Source organism: Puma concolor, chromosome C1 (genome assembly GCF_028749965.1).
Source record: "Puma concolor isolate L17-30 chromosome C1, mPumCon1.1.hap2, whole genome shotgun sequence".
In the NCBI taxonomy this organism is placed as follows: Eukaryota; Metazoa; Chordata; class Mammalia; order Carnivora; family Felidae; genus Puma; species Puma concolor.
This window is the reverse complement of record NC_141674.1, coordinates 83,648,431-83,667,994: the sequence shown is the minus strand read 5'-3', so window position 1 is coordinate 83,667,994 and position 19,564 is coordinate 83,648,431. Positions and strand designations below refer to the sequence as shown.

Here is a 19,564-nt window from a genome sequence, read left to right as displayed (position 1 = left end):
CTTGGCTATACATCCATAATAAAGATAAGTTACACTTTTAGTAAGGATATAGGTATTTTCAAAAGCACAAACTTCACAGTATATTGTGTAGTCCAACCTGTCATCTTAGAATTTAACTAATTTTTAAGAGGAGATTATTTTTTACCTCATACTGTTAGCATGGAGCAACAAACCGAAGCCGTAAGAAGAAAGGATTCAGTATAAATAGCCTTGGATCACTGATGAGATTGACATGTGTTTTAGGGATTTGATTCCTGAAGAAGTGCAGTGAATAACGAGTTTTCCATAAACATGTATGAGCAACTCCGTATGGGCCAACTGCTAGCGTAGATACTGAGAACCAAAGATGAATTATAGTCTCTGCCCTGGATGAATCTGTAGTCTTTTTGTTTTATTTTGTCTTGTTTTTGGATTGCATTAGGTAGAAGTTTCTTTTCCCCTCATTCCTTTCATTCATTCTCTCACTCCACATTATTGGTACTTAAAATGTATGTGATCCATGGTAGCTGCTGTGTGTCTTACAGAGAACAACAAATATGCAGCCAGAACTTGCTTTTAATAGTAAGCTCTGGTATACTCATATCTACACATGGTAAAATCCCACTTATGCTCCTACTCTAGCATAAGTATCTCTGTCAAAGAAGGCTTCTCTGATTCTCCTGAGATAGAAATAATTTCTCTTTCTTTTGAAAACTCATAATGAGGGGTGCCTGGGTGGCGCAGTCGGTTGAGCGTCCGACTTCAGCCAGGTCACGATCTCGCGGTCCGTGGGTTCGAGCCCCGCGTCAGGCTCTGGGCTGATGGCTCAGAGCCTGGAGCCTGTTTCCGATTCTGTGTCTCCCTCTCTCTCTGCCCCTCCCCCGTTCATGCTCTGTCTCTCTCTCTGTCCGAAAAATGAATAAATGTTGAAAAAAATAAATAAATGTTGAAAAAAAAATTAAAAAAAAAAAGAAAACTCATAATGAGAAAATGAAGACTTTAAGCATATATTTATGTTTGTCAGATATCCACTCTGTTTACTGTCTATAAATAGCAGTAAAACATTGTGCTGTGACTCTTAAGCAACTCCTTCCACGTTAGAGAAAGTACCATATAACTTTCAGAGCATTTTAATGATTATAAGAAAGCCTGTTAAGTAACTAAAGAAGTACATATTATTAATGTGAATATATAATTTAAAAATTTATAATAAATTTCTGAAGTACAAATTATTCTCTGCGTTTGCATATGAGAAAGCTGATGCCCAGAGAATTTAAGTCATTTGCCTAAAGTCTTAAAACCAATAAAGTGAAGTCAGTAATTAAAGACGGGCACTCAAGCACCAGAGCCTTCTCTCTTCACCTGTGTGCTATGCTTTCTCAGTGAGTACATTTAAAGGCTTTGGAGAAGCAAGCACATTTGAGCACTTAGTTAACATTACAATTTACGTAAGTCTGTGTGTGTGTGTGTGTGTGTGTGTGTATACACATATACATATTCAGTCTTATTTTTGCTGGCTGTTTTTAGAATAGCCACATTTTGCAAGGAACTCTAACCTAGGTATATGGCTTATCACTATGTCATTACTGCAAGACAGAGAAAGCTCTTTATCTTCTTGAATCTAGCATCTTCCTTAGTCTCCTTAAGTATTCTCAATCCCCACCATCGTTAAGATGGATAAAGAGTGGTTTCCTAAGAGAGTGTTGCCAAGAAGACCACCCCTTCAGGACATAAAGCAGAGCTTTTATCAATGATATTCTCTGTTTTTCTTGATTATTAAAGTCTGCCTCTGTAGACTTCAAGTGACTGGGATCAAATTATATTAGAGATTTTAATATCTAGATGTCTCCTAGGCAGAAAAACATTAAATAAATATTTTCATCTTTGTTTTATATTCATCGACTTTAACTGTTTCTATATTATTGATATATAAAAAACATGAATGTGTAATATTAATTAATAGTTGCAGTAACTTATATTTTATTCCATTTCAACAATTTCAACAATAGTTGGTAGGTATGATGCTCTACTCTTTAAATAAATTGGTAACAGAGAGAAATTGGAAATGAGGGTGCGCTTCCCGTGCTACTACAACCTTTAGTGATCCCATTCTCCCCCGTAAGTCTTAGCATAATTATCATCAGTACCATACATTTGGCAAATACATTTTGTTTTCTTTACACATTATGATACTGTTGTTTGGTAATGTTATTTAAATCTTGTCTTTTTGTTTAGTATTTCTATTTCTAATATTTTAAAGCCCCAGTAGATTCTGAAAGCCTTGAGGATTGACTCCCCTTCCTTTAGTTAGACTTGTTTCTCTTTTCATACCCACTTGGTTTTATCTTCTGTATGTAGCAGTGGTGTGTTTATTTTCTTTCAGCGACTCTTCCTACAGTTATTCAGGTACAATGATTCCACCCCATCCTTTTTTTCCACCTGTGTGCGACACAAAAACTGATTTTCAATTTCCATCTTCTCTTGTAAGAAAGAGAAAAATCTAAGTTTAAACTGCTCTTAAGAGCATCATCCTCAAAGACTTATGATGATACTCTCTTTGTGTAGTAAAATAGGAAAATGTGTTTAAAAATTTTTCAGAAGGTTGTATGCACTAAGTTTTTATGGAACTGTTTTATTTGCTTGTAGGATAAGATACACATGAATTTGTGGCTTCTTCTGCTCTTGAGGTTTTTTAGCATACTTAATTAAAAAAATAAAATATGTTTAAAAAGTGTCTTTCTAATAGAAGTGGCTATACCAAAGTTATTAAAATGTAATAAAATTAGCTTCCTAAATTTAGGAATTAGTGCCTCAATGACTACTAAGGTTATATAAGCCTTTGAAACCATGTGAGACTGTAAAACCCTAATGTTTTCATCTTGACTTGAGAAGCTTCTTGAAACCTTTTACTTTTTTTTCCTTAAACTAAAATTGGACTCCAAGAGAGAGGATACTGTAGCCTTTTTCTAGCTGTGACATCTTAACTGCTTTTTTCTGTCTTCATATTACTCTGGCAAGGAGGCAGTGATGTTGCAAAGAGATAAGGTCAGTAGAACATCATCTTTTAAAAGTCTAACCTGTCTTCATACGTGAATGGGATAGTCCTGAGTGTAAGATGGTAAATGCATTTTAGTAGTTTCCTCAACTGCCTTGGCCACTGGTCTCCTTATGCTTTTGGGAGATTTCTGGAGCCTCAATACTCTCGTCTATGAAGTGGAAATAAAAGCCATCTTACTAATTTTTAAGAATCAGTCATATATGAAGATCAAAAATGAGTATCAAAATTTAACTGAAGGCCTTCCTTTTAATTAAAAATATACAAAAAGTGTAAAAGACATTTTTTAGCCACTCATATCTGAGAAAACCAGTAATTCTCTGATATAGACTACAGAAAGATGGTAGAAGAGTTTTTAACTATGTTTTATCACTAGACTCATGATCATGATAATCCAACAAGATATTTTGAGTATCGGTCCTATGAATTGTGTTCTGTTCTAAATCTTGCTTGTTTTGAACTGTCTTAAAACACCTATAAATGAATGGTAATTTCTAGAGGATAAATAGCTCTAGTTAAAAATTATGTTTTCATATTACCTACAAATTATGAAATTATTAAAAGTCTAAAACATGAATATCACTGGTTCAGCATCACCAAGACAGATTGGTGCACAACTTAAAAAGTTCAGTTACCTTTAACAATGTTGCTATACCTTCCCAGCCAGCTGACTGTAGAAGCTGGGCCAAGATATATATTACAAATATTCAAAGTTAGTTCCAAATATCCCTGAGCTAGTAAGAATTTGTTGTGTAATTAGAGAAGCAGAGTCAGGAAACATATAGGAGAGGCTATTAATTTTTTTTTTTTTAATATATGAAATTTATTGTCAAATTGGTTTCCATACAACACCCAGTGCTCATCCCAACAGGTGCCCTCCTCAATACCCATCACCCACCCTCTCCTCCCTCCAACCCCCATCAACCCTCAGTTTGTTCTCAATTTTTAACAGTCTCTTATGCTTTGGCTCTCTCCCACTCTAACCTCTTTTTTTTTTTTTTTCCTTCCCCTCCCCCATGGGTTTCTGTTAAGTTTTTCAGGATCCACATAAGAGTGAAACCATATGGTATCTGTCTTTCTCTGTATGGCTTATTTCACTTAGCATCACACTCTCCAGTTCCATCCACGTTGCTACAAAAGGCCATATTTCATTTTTTCTCATTGCCACGTAGTACTTCATTGTGTATATAAACCACAATTTCTTTATCCATTCATCAGTTGATGGACATTTAGGTTCTTTCCATACTTTGGCTATTGTTGAGAGTGCTGCTATAAACATTGGGGTACAAGTGCCCCTATGCATCAGTACTCCTGTATCCCTTGGATAAATTCCTAGCAGTGCTATTGCTGGGTCATAGGGTAGGTCTATTTTTAATTTTCTGAGGAACCTCCACACTGCTTTCCAGAGAGGCTGCACCAATTTGCATTCCCACCAACAGTGCAAGAGGGTTCCCGTTTCTCCACATCCTCTCCAGCATCGATAGTCTCCTGATTTGTTCATTTTGGCCACTCTGACTGGCGTGAAGTGATATCTGAGTGTGGTTTTGATTTGTATTTCCCTGATAAGAAGCGACGTTGAACATCTTTTCATGTGCCTGTTGGCCATCTGGATGTCTTCTTTAGAGAAGTGTCTATTCATGTTTTCTGCCCATTTCTTCACTGGGTTATTTGTTTTTCGGGTGTGGAGTTTGGTGAGCTCGTTATAGATTTTGGATACTAGCCCTTTGTCCGATATGTCATTTGCAAATGTCTTTTCCCATTCCGTTGGTTGCCTTTTAGTTTTGTTGGTTGTTTCCTTTGCTGTGCATAAGCTTTTGATCTTCATAAGGTCCCAGTAATTCACTTTTGCTTTTAATTCCCTTGCCTTTGGGGATGTGTCGAGGAAGAGATTGCTACGGCTGAGGTCAGAGAGGTCTTTTCCTGCTTTCTCCTCTAGGGTGTTGATGGTTTCCTGTCTCACATTCAGGTCCTTTATCCATTTTGAGTTTATTTTTGTGAATGGTGTGAGAAAGTGGTCTAGTTTCAACCTTCTGCATGTTGCTGTCCAGTTCTCCCAGCACCATTTGTTAGACTGTCTTTTTTCCATTGGATGTTCTTTCCTGCTTTGTCAAAGATGAGTTGGCCATATGTTTGTGGGTCTAGTTCTGGGGTTTCTATTCTATTCCATTGGTCTATGTGTCTGTTTTTGTGCCAATACCATGCTGTCTTGATGATGACAGCTTTGTAGTAGAGCCTAAAGTCTGGGATTGTGATGCCTCCTGCTTTGGTCTTCTTCTTCAAAATTACTTTGGCTATTCAGGGCCTTTTGTGGTTCCATATGAATTTTAGGATGGCTTGTTCTAGTTTTGAGAAGAATGCTGGTGCAATTTTGATTGGGATTGCATTGAATGTGTAGATAGCTTTGGGTAGTATTGACGTTTTGACAATATTTACTCTTCCAATCCATGAGCAGGGAATGTCTTTCCATTTCTTTATATCTTCTTCAATTACCTTCATAAGCTTTCTATAGTTTTCAGCATACAGATCTTTTACATCTTTGGTTAGATTTATTCCTAGGTATTTTATGTTTCTTGGTGCAATTGTGAATGGGATCAGTGTCTTTATTTGTCTTTCTGTTGCTTCATTGTTAGTGTATAAGAATGCAACTGATTTCTGTACATTGATTTTGTATCCTGCAACTTTGCTGAATTCATGTATCAGTTCTAGCAGACTCTCGGTGGAGTCTATCGGATTTTCCATGTATAATATTATGTCATCTGCAAAGAGCGAAAGGTTGACTTCATCTTTGCCAATTTTGATGCCTTTGATTTCCTTTTGTTGTCTGATTGCTGATGCTAGCACTTCCAGCACTATGTTAAACAACAGCGGTGAGAGTGGGCATCCCTGTCGTGTTCCTGATCTCAGGGAAAAAGCTCTCAGTTTTTCCCCGTTGAGGATGATGTTCGCTGTGGGCTTTTCATAAATGGCTTTTATGATCTTTAAGTATGTTCCTTCTATCCCAACTTTCTCAAGGGTTTTTATTAAGAAAGGGTGCTGGATTTTGTCAAAGGCCTTTTCTGCATCGATTGACAGGATCATATGGTTCTTCTCTTTTTTTTTGTTAATGTGATGTATCACGTTGATTGATTTGCGAATGTTGAACCAGCCCTGCATCCCAGGAATGAATCCCACTTGATCATGGTGAATAATTCTTTTTATATGCCGTTGAATTCGATTTGCTAGTATCTTATTGAGAATTTTTGCATCCCTATTCATCAGGGATATTGGCCTGTAGTTCTCTTTTTTTACTGGGTCTCTGTCTGGTTTAGGAATCAAAGTAATACTGGCTTCATAGAATGAGTCTGGAAGTTTTCCTTCCCTTTCTATTTCTTGGAATAGCTTGAGAAGGATAGGTATTATCTCTGCTTTAGACGTCTGGTAGAACTCCCCTGGGAAGCCATCTGGTCCTGGACTCTTATTTGTTGGGAGATTTTTGATAACCAATTCAATTTCTTCGCTGGTTATGGGTGTGTTCAAGCTTTCTATTTCCTCCTGATTGAGTTTTGGAAGAGTGTGGGTGTTTAGGAATTTCTCCATTTCTTCCAGGTTGTCCAATTTGTTGGCATATAATTTTTCATAGTATTCCCTGATAATTGTTTGTATCTCTGAGAGATTGGTTGTAATAATTCCATTTTCATTCATGATTTTATCTATTTGGGTCATCTCCCTTTTCTTTTTGAGAAGCCTGGCTAGAGGTTTGTCAATTTTGTTTATTTTTTCAAAAAACCAACTCTTGGTTTCGTTAATCTGCTCTACAGTTTTTTTAGATTCTATATTGTTTATTTCTGCTCTGATCTTTATTATTTCTCTTCTTCTGCTGGGTTTAGGCTGCCTTTGCTGTTCTGCTTCTATTTCCTTTAGGTGTACTCTTAGATTTTGTATTTGGGATTTTTCTTGTGTCTTGAGATAGGCCTGGATTGCAATGTATTTTCCTCTCAGGACTGCCTTCGCTGCATCCCAAAGCGTTTGGATTGTTGTATTTTCATTTTCGTTTGTTTCCATATATTTTTTAATTTCTTCTCTAATTGCCTGGTTGACCCACTCATTCGTTAGTAGGGTGTTCTTTAACCTCCATGCTTTTGGAGGTTTTCCAGACTTTTTTCTGTGGTTGATTTTAAGCTTCATAGCATTGTGGTCTGAAAGTATGCATGGTATGATTTCAATTCTTGCAAACTTATGAAGGGCTGTTTTGTGACCCAGTATATGATCTATCTTGGAGAATGTTCCATGTGCACTCGAGAAGAAAGTATATTCTGTTGCTTTGGGATGCAGAGTTCTAAATATATCTGTCAAGCCCATCTGATCCAATGTCTCATTCAGGGCCCTTGTTTCTTTATTGACCGTGTGTCTAGATGATCTATCCATTTCTGTAAGTGGGGTGTTAAAGTCCCCTGCAATTACCACATTCTTCTCAATAAGGTTGCTTATGTTTATGAGTAATTGTTTTATATATTTGGGGGCTCCAGTATTTGGCGCATAGACATTTATAATTGTTAGCTCTTCCTGATGGATAGACCCTGTCACTATTATATAATGTCCTTCTTCATCTCTTGTTACAGCCTTTAATTTAAAGTCTAGTTTCTGATATAAGTATGGCTACTCCAGCTTTCTTTTGGCTTCCAGTCGCATGATAAATAGTTCTCCATCCCCTCACTCTCAATCTAAAGGTGTCCTCAGGTCTAAAATGAGTCTCTTGTAGACAGCAAATAGATGGGCTTGTTTTTTTATCCATTCTGATACCCTATGTCTTTTGGTTGGCGCATTTAATCCATTTACATTCAGTGTTATTATAGAAAGATACGGGTTTAGAGTCATTGTGATGTCTGTATGTTTTATGCTTGTAGTGATGTCTCTGGTACTTTGTCTCACAGGATCCCCCTTAGGATCTCTTGTAGGGCTGGTTTAGTGGTGACAAATTCCTTCAGTTTTTGTTTGTTTGGGAAGACCTTTATCTCTCCTTCTATTCTAAATGACAGACTTGCTGGATAAAGGATTCTCGGTTGCATATTTTTTCTGTTTAGCACACTGAAGATATCGTGCCAATTCTTTCTGGCCTGCCAAGTTTCAAAAGAGAGATCAGTCATGAGTCTTATAGGTCTTCCTTTATATGTGAGGGCACGTTTACCCCTTGCTGCTTTCAGAATTTTCTCTTTATCCTTGTATTTTGCCAGTTTCACTACGATATGTCGTGCAGAAGATCGATTCAAGTTACGTCTCAAGGGAGTTCTCTGTGCCTCTTGGATTTCAATGCCTTTTTCCTTCCCCACTTCAGGGAAGTTTCAGCTATTATTTCTTCAAGTACCCCTTCAGCACCTTTCCCTCTCTCTTCCTCCTCTGGGATACCAATTATGCGTATATTATTTCTTTTTATTGTATCACTTAGTTCTCTAATTTTCCCCTCATACTCCTGGATTTTTTTATCTCTCTTTCTCTCAGCTTCCTCTTTTTCCATAACTTTATCTTCTAGTTCACCTATTCTCTCCTCTGCCTCTTCAATCCGAGCCGTGGTGGTTTCCATTTTGTTTTGCATTTCGTTTAAAGTGTTTTTCAGCTCCTCGTGACTGTTCCTTAGTCCCTTGATCTCTGTAGCAAGAGATTCTCTGCTGTCAGCTATACTGTTTTCAAGCCCAGCGATTAATTTTATGACTATTATTCTAAATTCACTTTCTGTTATATTATTTAAATCCTTTTTGATCAGTTCATTAGCTGTTGTTATTTCCTGGAGATTCTTCTGAGGGGAATTCTTCCGTTTGGTCATTTTGGATAGTCCCTGGCGTGGTGAGGACCTGCAGGGCACTTCCCCTGTGCTGTGGTGTATAACTGGAGTTGGTGGGCGGGCCGCAGTCCGACCTGATGTTTGCCCCCAGCCCACCGCTGGGGCCACAGACAGACTGGTGTGTGCCTTCTCTTCCCCTCTCCTAGGGGCGGGATTCACTGTGGGGTGGCATGGCCTGTCTGCGCTACTTGCACACTGCCAGGCTTGTGATGCTGGGGATCTGGTGTATTAGCTGGGGTGGGTAGGCAACGTTCACGGGGGCAGGAGGGGCAGGCTTAGCTCGCTTCTCCTTAGGTGATCCACTTCAGGAGGGGCCCCTCTTCCGTGGGCCTCTCGTCTGCGCTTGGCTCCCGAGACTCCGTTCTGCTAATCCTCTGGTGGTTTTCTGGGTTATTTAGGCAGGTGTAGGTGGAATCTAAGTGATCAGCAGGACACGCGCTGAGCCCAGCGTCCTCCTACGCCACCATCTTCCTCAATCCTCAGGAGAGGGTATTAATTGAATATTGAGAGATGTAAAGAGAATATTTGGAATCTGAGAATTGCTCTTGACTGTTTCATATATCAGAACATTGAACTGGTCTCATTATGTTTTAAAGATATCAACCATCTTTCTTGGGTCTTTTAATTGTGATGGGATCTGGTACAAGGATTGCAAGCTGTGGAATTCAGATATATATTAAACACTTCCAACCCCCTCCCCCCAGGGGTTGATTTACATTCCTTTATTTACATTCCTTCCATTCAATTATGTGCCATTTCAGTAGAAATATTGCCAAATTGGGGTAGGATATTAGACTACATATTTGCCTATACTGGTGATTATAGGGTATGGAGGTTAGGTCCTATACCTATCCACTACATTTCAGTTAGTTAGACCTTCCAAATCAAGGTAGATCTTCCAAAGATCTGAGGTAACACAACATCAATGTTAGGAAAATACCTTAAAATTTTTCTAGGTAAATATTAACTTGCTTAGTTTGATTACATATAGACTAGTGTAGATTATACATAGCCTGATCCAACAGTGCTAACTTGATTGAACCCAGTCTAGCAAAAAATCAAAGACAATGCAATATGAGTGGGGAAAGGGCAGAGAAGCAGGAAAAGAATCCTAAGCAAGCCTACACCCAGCACCAAGTCCGATGTGAGGCTACATCTCACAACTGTGAGATCGTGACGTGAAATGAAATCAGGAGTTGGACACTTAACTGACTGAGCCACCCATGTGCCTCTGATTTATTTATTTTTTTTAAATTGAGGAAGAAACTGTTATTTAAACTCATGGATTAGAAAATCCTTTAACAAGCATAGGTCACAATTCCAGCTGCTATGGATGCTTAACAATAAAAGAAGCAGGCATCTGTTCTCAGATGTGTAAAGAATGAAATGTTCATTTCTTTACTTAGCATAATTTTTTTTTTGGTGTTATTCTATAGAGTAAAACTGTCCAAGCTCACTAATATTTGGGGAGAGGAATCATGGCTCCCTTTCCCTGGAGAAAGATCTTTATATCTTTAATAGTTTTTGTCCCTTAAGTAGCAGTACTAAAGTTTTCATACATTTTTTATGGTCATGTTGAATCATGAAGGATTAACATTATTAAGGATTCTATATTTTGCTTTTAATTAAATCCATTGTTATGCCCTCTATTAAATGTGGAAATGAAAAAAGTTTATCACTAGTAAAAAATCTAAGATGTTTCATTGCTTTAAAAAATCTAAAATACTCCTTTTGGTATAAATATAATTATTTGGGGATTAAAAATATTACATGATTGTTTATCTGAATTAACTTTTGGCTCTTATAGTGCATTTAAAAATAAATTGCATTATAACAGAGTAACTTTGAAACATAAAAGGGGAATTAAATGAATGAAGATAAAAACAAGTGTAATTTAAATGTTACTTCTTAGGAAAAATTTATGTAGAATGGTGGTTTACAATAATTGTTGACATATTCCCCTAAGTACTGTGTCTGTGATTTTTCATGGTATCAATCATTTAAAGCAATTTAGGTAATAACATTCTGACATGCATTTCTGCTATTTTATTTACACCATTTGCCTACATCATTGTAATGCAGTACCTTTCTGATTTGGTACAGTAAATGCACTCTGTAATATCTATTATGGCATGGTCAAAGGATAATTTATTGTCAAATAGAAAAATAGGTCAACACTAATGTCACTTGATGATCAACCCTCCCCCCCCCAAGTTTAATAAAACATCTCACCAGTATGCATTCCAGTGCAGTGGTTGATATTTTATTAGGACTACCTGGCTATAGCAGTAGTGTAATTACTGAGCTGTCAGAGTGATAAGTGGGATTAATGGCAGCCCGATGCACTTTAGTCTGCAGAGCGCTTAGAGAATTGCAAGATGGTATTATTATCAGAGTCTGCCCATTCTGGCATATTCATGGCACCAAAGAAAAAAAGAATGCTACAATTCAGGTTTGCATTGCCCTGCCTCATTAACATCTGACATTTCCAACAGCTGTTATTTGTGAACTAGCTCAATAATAAAAAGGGAATTATTTGGTAAAGAGGCTTAATAACCACAACTAAAAATCCTTACATTGTCAGTGCTGTTAAGTGAATCTGTTTATGTTGAATTTAAGATTTCTCTAGAAGAACAGGACAATACACTGTGCATTAATTTGGCTCATTCATACCTGCTGACATTATAACTTTATATTTTAATTGCCTTATTATTCAGGTTGGGTATTAGAAAAAAGAAAGGTAGGAAACTTGTGAGTTCATTAGGGATAAGCAGAATCTATATGACATAAATGATATGTATACACATGTACACAGACATATATATATATATACACACATATACACATATGAAACAAATAAGTACATTTGTTGCTTTATTCCTGTGAATTGCCAGATATTTTTAAAACTGTTGAAATGACTTTTTTTATAAATTAGAAGATACTTAAGATGGCATATTATTTGCCAAATTTCTAGCTATTTTATTTTACTACATAATAGGAGATCCTTTCAAACCACTAATAATGCTCAACATATTTATCCATGTGAAGATAACACATAAAGTATCACCTCATTTCAACATCATAGACCAAATAGACCATGTATTATGCTCTGTTTGCATTGTTTTGCAATGTATGCTGCTGATTACACTTGCAAGAAGTTCTTTTTGAACTCAGTGACAGTGTTTAAGGGAAAAAAATCATAAGTATGAGAAGATAGGAATTCAACTAAATGATAAATGTGAATCTAACAATGGCATTTAGAGAAATGATAGGGGAGAGGTTTAATGACTACATTTCAGAGAAGACAATTGATTATGAAAAGCCTTTGGTACTCATTGTGTAAAATTTAATTTAGAGAGAAGGCTAAGGGCACAAACCAGAGAAAAGAGATCAGATTTAAAAACAAGATATTAATTAGGTGCTGAGAAATTGGTTCAGACAATGAAGAGAACTCTCCTACTCACAAAAGAATGACAAGGAGACCAGTATTGTTTTCTCAAAGGAAATGAACCAAGGTCTTTACACATGGAAGTAGATAGAAAATGAGCTAGCTAGTCACCTTTGTCATCAAGCAGTGTAGGATTCATTCTCAATGAAATTCTTGGAGAATTCTGGACTTCTTACAAGAGTGATAGTGGTGTATCTTAAGTTTCAGATCTCCAGCCTGATTCTTCTCTACTCCTGATCTCACTGTGTGACAGACCAGACTGCATTAGTTTATGTACCTTGTACTTTTCTCCAGACCTGGGTACATATTGACTTATTCTCTTGAATGACCTTACACTCCAAATCCCACCCTTTTCCTCTTCCCTAATGCCCACTCATTCTTCAGTCCTCCTTTTGAGTGTTACTCCTCCCAATCAGCTTTCCCTGACTCTCTGCCTCCAGTACTACAGTTCCTCTGATATCCTCCCTGAGCATGCTATTTTCACCCAAATTCACATTGACAACTACAGTTGCCTTTTATATGTGTGAACTTCCTCCAAATCGCAAGGTGCATGAGAGTAGGACCATGGTGGTCATCAATTTTATATCCTCATATTCAAGGTTCTGACATGTAACAGGGACTGATTAGATTTTTATTAAGTGAATGAATAAATGAATGAATAACACACATTAATGTGCAAATTAAGGACCATTCTAGCCCGTGGTTTCAGTCCTGAAGTAGTAATTAAACAATCATGATTCTTGCTGTGTGGATCGAACCATGTATAGCAGAATCACCTCAAAGGCTTTTTAGTTTTTTTTCAAAATAGTTTCCCAAGCCAATAACTCAGACTCAGGAGGGGCTCCTCTGTGGAAACTGTGACATTTACCAAGCTGGTCCTTAGGTACACTAAAGTTTGAACATGTCTCTGGTCGGTTCTCCAGGAAGCAGATTCTGAGATGGGCTTAGTATGCAGGAAATTTATTAGATCAACATTTGTGCAACAGTGAAGTAATCAGGATTGGACAGACAGCCATAATAAAGGCTGCAATGGATTTCTGCAGACTTGTTCCCCAAGTCTGGGCAAGGGGACTGGGCTCTAACCTCTTCATTGACCTGTAATTGGAAGCAGGCTGCTACTAGAAAGGGGACACGACCTTGGTTGAGCCTGTTCTCTTTGACTAAGGGCACAGCAGCAGGGGAATAAATGCTTCATTCTGGAAGGGGGTGGATCTGGGCTATGCATTGAAGCATGTACTACAAAGGCCAGTTGCCGTGTGAATAGTTTGGAGGTTAAAGAACATCAGAAAATTGGAGGAGAGAGAGATGATGGGAGGAAAAGAAGGAGGGATAGAAGAAATGTGGGAGACAAAGTGGGAGGGACGAAGGGCGGAAGAAAGGACGTTACAAGCAGTAAAATGACAGAGACTTTGCTTTTGTGTGTGTATAATAATTGCGGGCTTTAAGGCATACAAAACTTTTATCATTAAAGACTGCATTCTCTGAGCATTGTCAGTTTAGTGAGAGGTCAAAAAAGACTGATTTAGTAAATGAGTGAATGATGTATCTTAAATAAATATGATCCTTTTAATCTCTAGGAGGAACATGGAGAGAAGGGGCAGTTAACCTGAGTGGTGCTATTTTATACATCTCAGAAGGTGTACAAAAAATGAAACCCAGATACTCTATGTTTACTGCTTAAAACAAGATTTTGTACCTAAAAATAGCACAATTTTATTTGTTCTTACTAGACACTAACTCTGAATGGGTATAGGGTAGAGAATATATATAATATTATCTCACTTACCTTATAGTTTCTTTATCTGGTTATTTTATTTCTTAGATGCCTGAAATGTGCTGATGCCCCCTGTCAGAAGAGCTGTCCAACTAATCTAGATATCAAATCATTCATCACAAGTATTGCAAACAAGGTAAATTCATATTTAGCTCTGCAAATAAAATTAACAGCATTTGATCTTGATGTCTATCTACTATGACCTGTCTTGGTAAATTGGGTTAAAGTATTAGAAATGTGATTTCTATAGGCATGTGAAAATGTAGCACATTTTATTAATTAGCCTCTTCCAAGTTTTGATATAATTATTGTAAAAATGCATGTTTATTGTTTATTGATTTAAAAAATTAGTTTGTGTTGAAATTAATGATTTTTTCATGCAAGGCACTCACTGAATAGATTGACTCTAGCTTAAGCTTGGTAAATGCTTATAGATAGGAACTGTCATTGATTATCAAAACACATTTCAAATTTATTAAATATCTGCTTTAAAATATGTTTTGGTATGAAGCCTGGCTCACTGAGACACGTCAAGGAATTGGACTTTTCCCTGGGGGCTAAAATTCAAATAATTTTATTTAAGATTCGGAATAATTCATACACAGTAGATAGACTTATAACCAAAAAACCCCAACACCAAAATATAGAAAACAGGCTTTTGTGAGCATAAGTAGAACAAAAGGAGTTTTAACTTTTTTTTTTAAACCAATGTAAGACTAAGCACAGTTTTTCATTCACTTAGTGAATTTTTGATTAATTAAATGATTAATTAATAGTATCTTTTCTTTGTGAAACGAGTATTTGTGAGCTCTTCGCCAAGTGTCTGATGCTTTATCAAATGAGCAGGAGATGAAGGAGGTCTTCCTATAAGGATGTAGAGAATTCTTTGTTTCACAAGGTTTGACATTTATGTTCTAAAATGCTGTAAAAATCCAATAAATGCTCCTTCAACAACCAGGTACCTTTTTTATAAACATCATTTCTCAATGTCAATTATTTTTAAAAAAGTATTTCAAGAGAAAAATGGTACATTTATATAGTTTTAAGATTTCAAAAGAAAGATTAAAACTTAGGTATACAGTATGATATTAATCTACATGGTCATCTTTATTAGGATTTTAAATGTAGGTTAAATTTTAGATTGACCACTTATTGTGAACCCAGGAAAAATTGCTTATTTATGGAAGAAAGACAGCATCTGTCCTACAAGGTTGTGGTGTAAACTAAATACTTGTATGTGAAAATCTCAAACATATTATTATTTAGAAAATAATAATTTATTATTATTTAAAAAATAATAATTTATTATTATTTAAAAATATTTTGTTGATATGGAATTATTAATTATCCTATTCATTCAATATGGCAAATGGTATACAAGGGATTACTATTTTTATAGCTGTTATATTTATTGAGTAGCTGCTATGTACCAAACACAGTGACAGGTATTGTGTCCCTGCTATGGCCCAGCCTTTTAGAAGTTCATAATTTATAAGCAAAAGCAGGTACATAAAAAATTAAAAAAAACCACTCTAACTATAATTGAATGTGGTTAGTGCTGCAACCTATGCAATCTAGAAAGTGTATTCAGCATGCACAAAAGCAGGAATGTATATATGTGGTAAGTTTAGGCAGATGTAATAAATTCATTGTGGCTATAAAAGGGCCTAGATTACATAAAAAAGAGTGATGGGAAAGAGACAAGGCAATTAGATTGGGATTCACTTGTGAAAATATATTAATTCTATGCTCAATATTTGAGACTTAATCCTAGACATAGAGGAAATTATCAATGCTTTATATTTGTTTTGTAATTAGGAAGAAGAATTCTAGAAAGTGATCTCATTTATTAACTTCATGGTATACCACACATCTATCACCACAAGACCTTTGTCTTATATGTGAAAATAAATAATTTACGTGAAACTTATATGTGAAACCTTCTTTGTTTAATAATGACTTCACAGAAAAGGAGTGAAACAAAATGTCCAGAGTTTGAAGTCTAATGTGTTTTGGCTAAAATTATTTCCAAGGTACCAGCCTTGACTTTAAGCATGAGACAATATTACAATTATGATCCATGCTGGCTGGATGTTCCCTAGATATTCCAAAATTCATTATTGATATTGTGATTCTCATTAGCATATACTCCATTCATTCAAGGTTTATGCAATTTTATAGGAAAAAAAAAGACAAATGGAATAATGGTATTCTTTGAGAAGTTTGTAACATGTCTAAGTAAGATCAGAAGCCTATTTTAGAAAAACTTTCTGTTTCATTAATTTGTTTTCTTTATTGCCTAATGAAGTGTTATACTTAGCTATTTATTTAAACAGATTTTATATGAAGATAAAATATTTGGAGACTTTTAATTGAAAATGTGATTTTTCTATAGACATTTAGGGAATTCTATCGTTAAGTAGTGTTTTGTTGAAGAATCACTGTAGTAATCATAAAAGGTCAGATATTCTTGTTCTTTAAAGCCTTCAGCTTTTTAGGTATTTACCAGCTGTGTACAATGTAGGCTGTCCCACACTGCTCTGCCAGTGGACCTCAACTCAGGAGGGGGGTTCTTTCCAGGTTGAGAGGGTAATTGAATCGCCAGACTCAATGAGCCTTGTGCCTCTTTGAGAAAAGGATGTCACTTGTATTGTATTGTGTTAGGTTTCTGTGATTCAGTGGAGTTTAGGCCAATACTTCCATTCTTTATTTTCTTACAAACTGGATTACAGCTCTAGTTTTCAAAGGTACAGTCAATTCCATTGTACCTCCTCAGTCAGTTTTTCTCTGTTTCATTCATGCAGGCTGTTGTCCTCAATTGTATCTCTCAATCGGAAGTACACGTTTCAGAGTCATCAAACTGTGAATACTGGGTTATATTTCTTGATAGCTTCCCTTTGGAAAAAAAAAAACAAACAGCACTTTATATCAGAATGCATGAGGCCAATCTATAAATGTAATGAAAAAGAATGACTGTTTTTAAAAATGTTCTTTTGTTTCATAATGCTTTATTTTAAACAATAGAGGTACTTTCTCTTTTCAAAATTTTCAATACAATTGTAAAGCATTGATTTTTCCACCTCTTTGCATATTTTATGGAGTCTGTGTGCCCAGATTTGTGTGGCTTTTATACCTAGATAAAAAAATTTAGTAACACATATTACAGAAAAGCTGACTAAATGAATCAATGTAAAATAAAAATCTCTTCTTTATCATAGAACTCTACTGAAAGTAACTAGAAGTCAGAGGAGCAACAAAATTTAACCAGCAGAATTCATTTAATAAATGCTATTGACAACAATATTTTAATTTAAAATACTGATATATGTGCGTGTATGTGTGTGTGTGTATACTCACATATACACACACATGCATGTGCCTGATGCAAGTGTTACAAAACAGAAGTGCAGTTAGTAGATTTACTTCATCCTCCTTTTGAGTTTGCTTTTCAATTGCAGTGGCTAAGTGGTTTAATACCTTTATCAAGTAAAATGTTGATCACTTCCAGAATAATCTTCTAAAAGCATAGCTCTAATTATATTACTCTCTTGTTCAAAAAAAAACAGTAGTGGCTTCATAGGTCCTAGAAACTAATGTCCAAACACATAACTTATTATGTAAGACCATTAGGCTTTCTCCCACTATTATGACAGAGAAATAAGGAGATGAAAAAATATTAGGAAGTCCATAACTTAATATGCAATAGTGTTTGAAAATATGAATATTTTAGATGTGTAAAATAAAAAGGTAGAGATAAGGTTTCCTTCAGTACCCAAGGTTAGTTCCCTCGCTTGTTTTGCTAGATGATAACTGTGAGCACCTCTGTTCATTCTAAGAGGACTGTCAGAAACTTACCTGCCTGCTGCCATAAAATGACACTCAAGAGAACACAGCTTTTAAAAACTCTGTTATGCTCTAGAGAGTAAGCAAGCCATTATCCTGCAGAGTTGGATATGCCAATTGGTTGAAATAAATAGTTCTGAATTCATGTGTCCATTTCCTTTACAGTTAAGATGCCAATATTTGAATAATGTGAAAAACGTATTTTTCTAGGACTGAATATATTCAAATTTTTACGACTACTTTATGGCATGGGTTTGTATCATTTAGGGTACTCATCTGAGTGGGTCTTCCAGCACAAAGTACTATACTTCAAATAAGCTTGTCCCTAAGTCATAAAACAATGTTTTCTGTATATCAATTTTATCCTTTTACAACTCCAAGACATAGTATTGTTAATGCTTTATTAGTCAATGTTTGATTAGCTTTATTCACATTTTTCCTAATTTTCTTCATTTTTTTCTTTTTCTAATCTTTTTATTTTCCATATTGGAATTTCCATTGGAAAGTAGTTTACTTTTGCTTGCACTGATGCTATTGAAAAATTAATAGAAACTTAATTATTTCTCATTTGATATTACATGTCTTTTGTAATATCTGTCTTTGAACCTTAATTATTGCTCATTTGGTGCTTTAAAGATCTTTTTATTTTCATTGTTCAACTAAACAGTGATTTATCTAAGTTGGATTTCTTTTTATTTATCCTGCCTGGTTTGCCCTGGTGTTCTTGAATCTATGCATTGATGACTTTCCTCATTTGGGGGATTTTCTCTTTCACCATCATTTCCTTATGGAACTCTTATTAGATACATGTTAAACCTTCTTACTCTGTTCTCCATGGCGGTTAACTTATCCTCTTTATTTTGCATTTTTAAAAACTCTGCTAGCTTTTAAATCATTTTCTAAGCCTGTCATTTCTTTAAATATATAAAAATACTCATTTTTCATACTCTGGGAGTTCCACTAAAGTTTCTATCAGTCTGATTATACTGTTTGTAGTTCTGCTGGTTCCACTCATCATGCTTTGTTTCTTCATATGTTTATTTATTTATTTTTTACTTTGCTGGTTTTCTTTGAAGCTTTATCTGTGGAAATTCTGTGAGGATCGCAATGAATACATTTTCTTTACCAGGGATTTATATTTGCTATGTTCTCAGAGGACCTGGAAATAGGATCCAGTGTTCACCTGGTTTAGCAAATGCCTTTAAGATGATTCCACTTATTTTTCTGTCTTATTGCCTTGTCATTTTCAGTCCTTGGACATGACAGATCATGAGTACATTCATGGTCACTTTTTAAAAATATTTTACCTATAATTCTCTTTTTAAATCTAATCTTATAACAAATAACTATTTCTCAATACAGGTGGAAAAGTACAATAATTTAAGACCTAATGGGTAGTCTAGAGCTATTGAAACACAGATTTTTATTAACAAATACTTAAATACTAATTGGGAAGCTATAGGAAGAAAGAAACCTTTGGAAAAATAAGACAAAAAGATTTGCCACATCAGATCTTGAAACTAACTATACATCTTCTAAAATCACCATGCAGTGTTGGTACAGGAATACATTTCTGAGGCAGATGAAAGTCTGTAAAGAGAACCAAGTAAATATGAGAAGATAATGTGTAATGAAGAATGTATTTCAATT

At 35.6% G+C, this 19,564-nt stretch overlaps 1 protein-coding gene across 2 annotated transcripts in view; it reads left to right on the top strand.

The window, feature by feature from the left end:
- The window catches only part of DPYD (dihydropyrimidine dehydrogenase), an 878,551-nt gene that overhangs the window by 197,979 nt on the left and 661,008 nt on the right, over positions 1-19,564 (top strand). For both annotated transcript variants that reach the window (XM_086717643.1, XM_025935274.2), the window contains one exon: positions 14,120-14,207. In XM_086717643.1, coding sequence (XP_086573769.1) covers positions 14,120-14,207 — 88 coding nt within the window. The remainder of the gene's footprint in view (positions 1-14,119; positions 14,208-19,564) is intronic.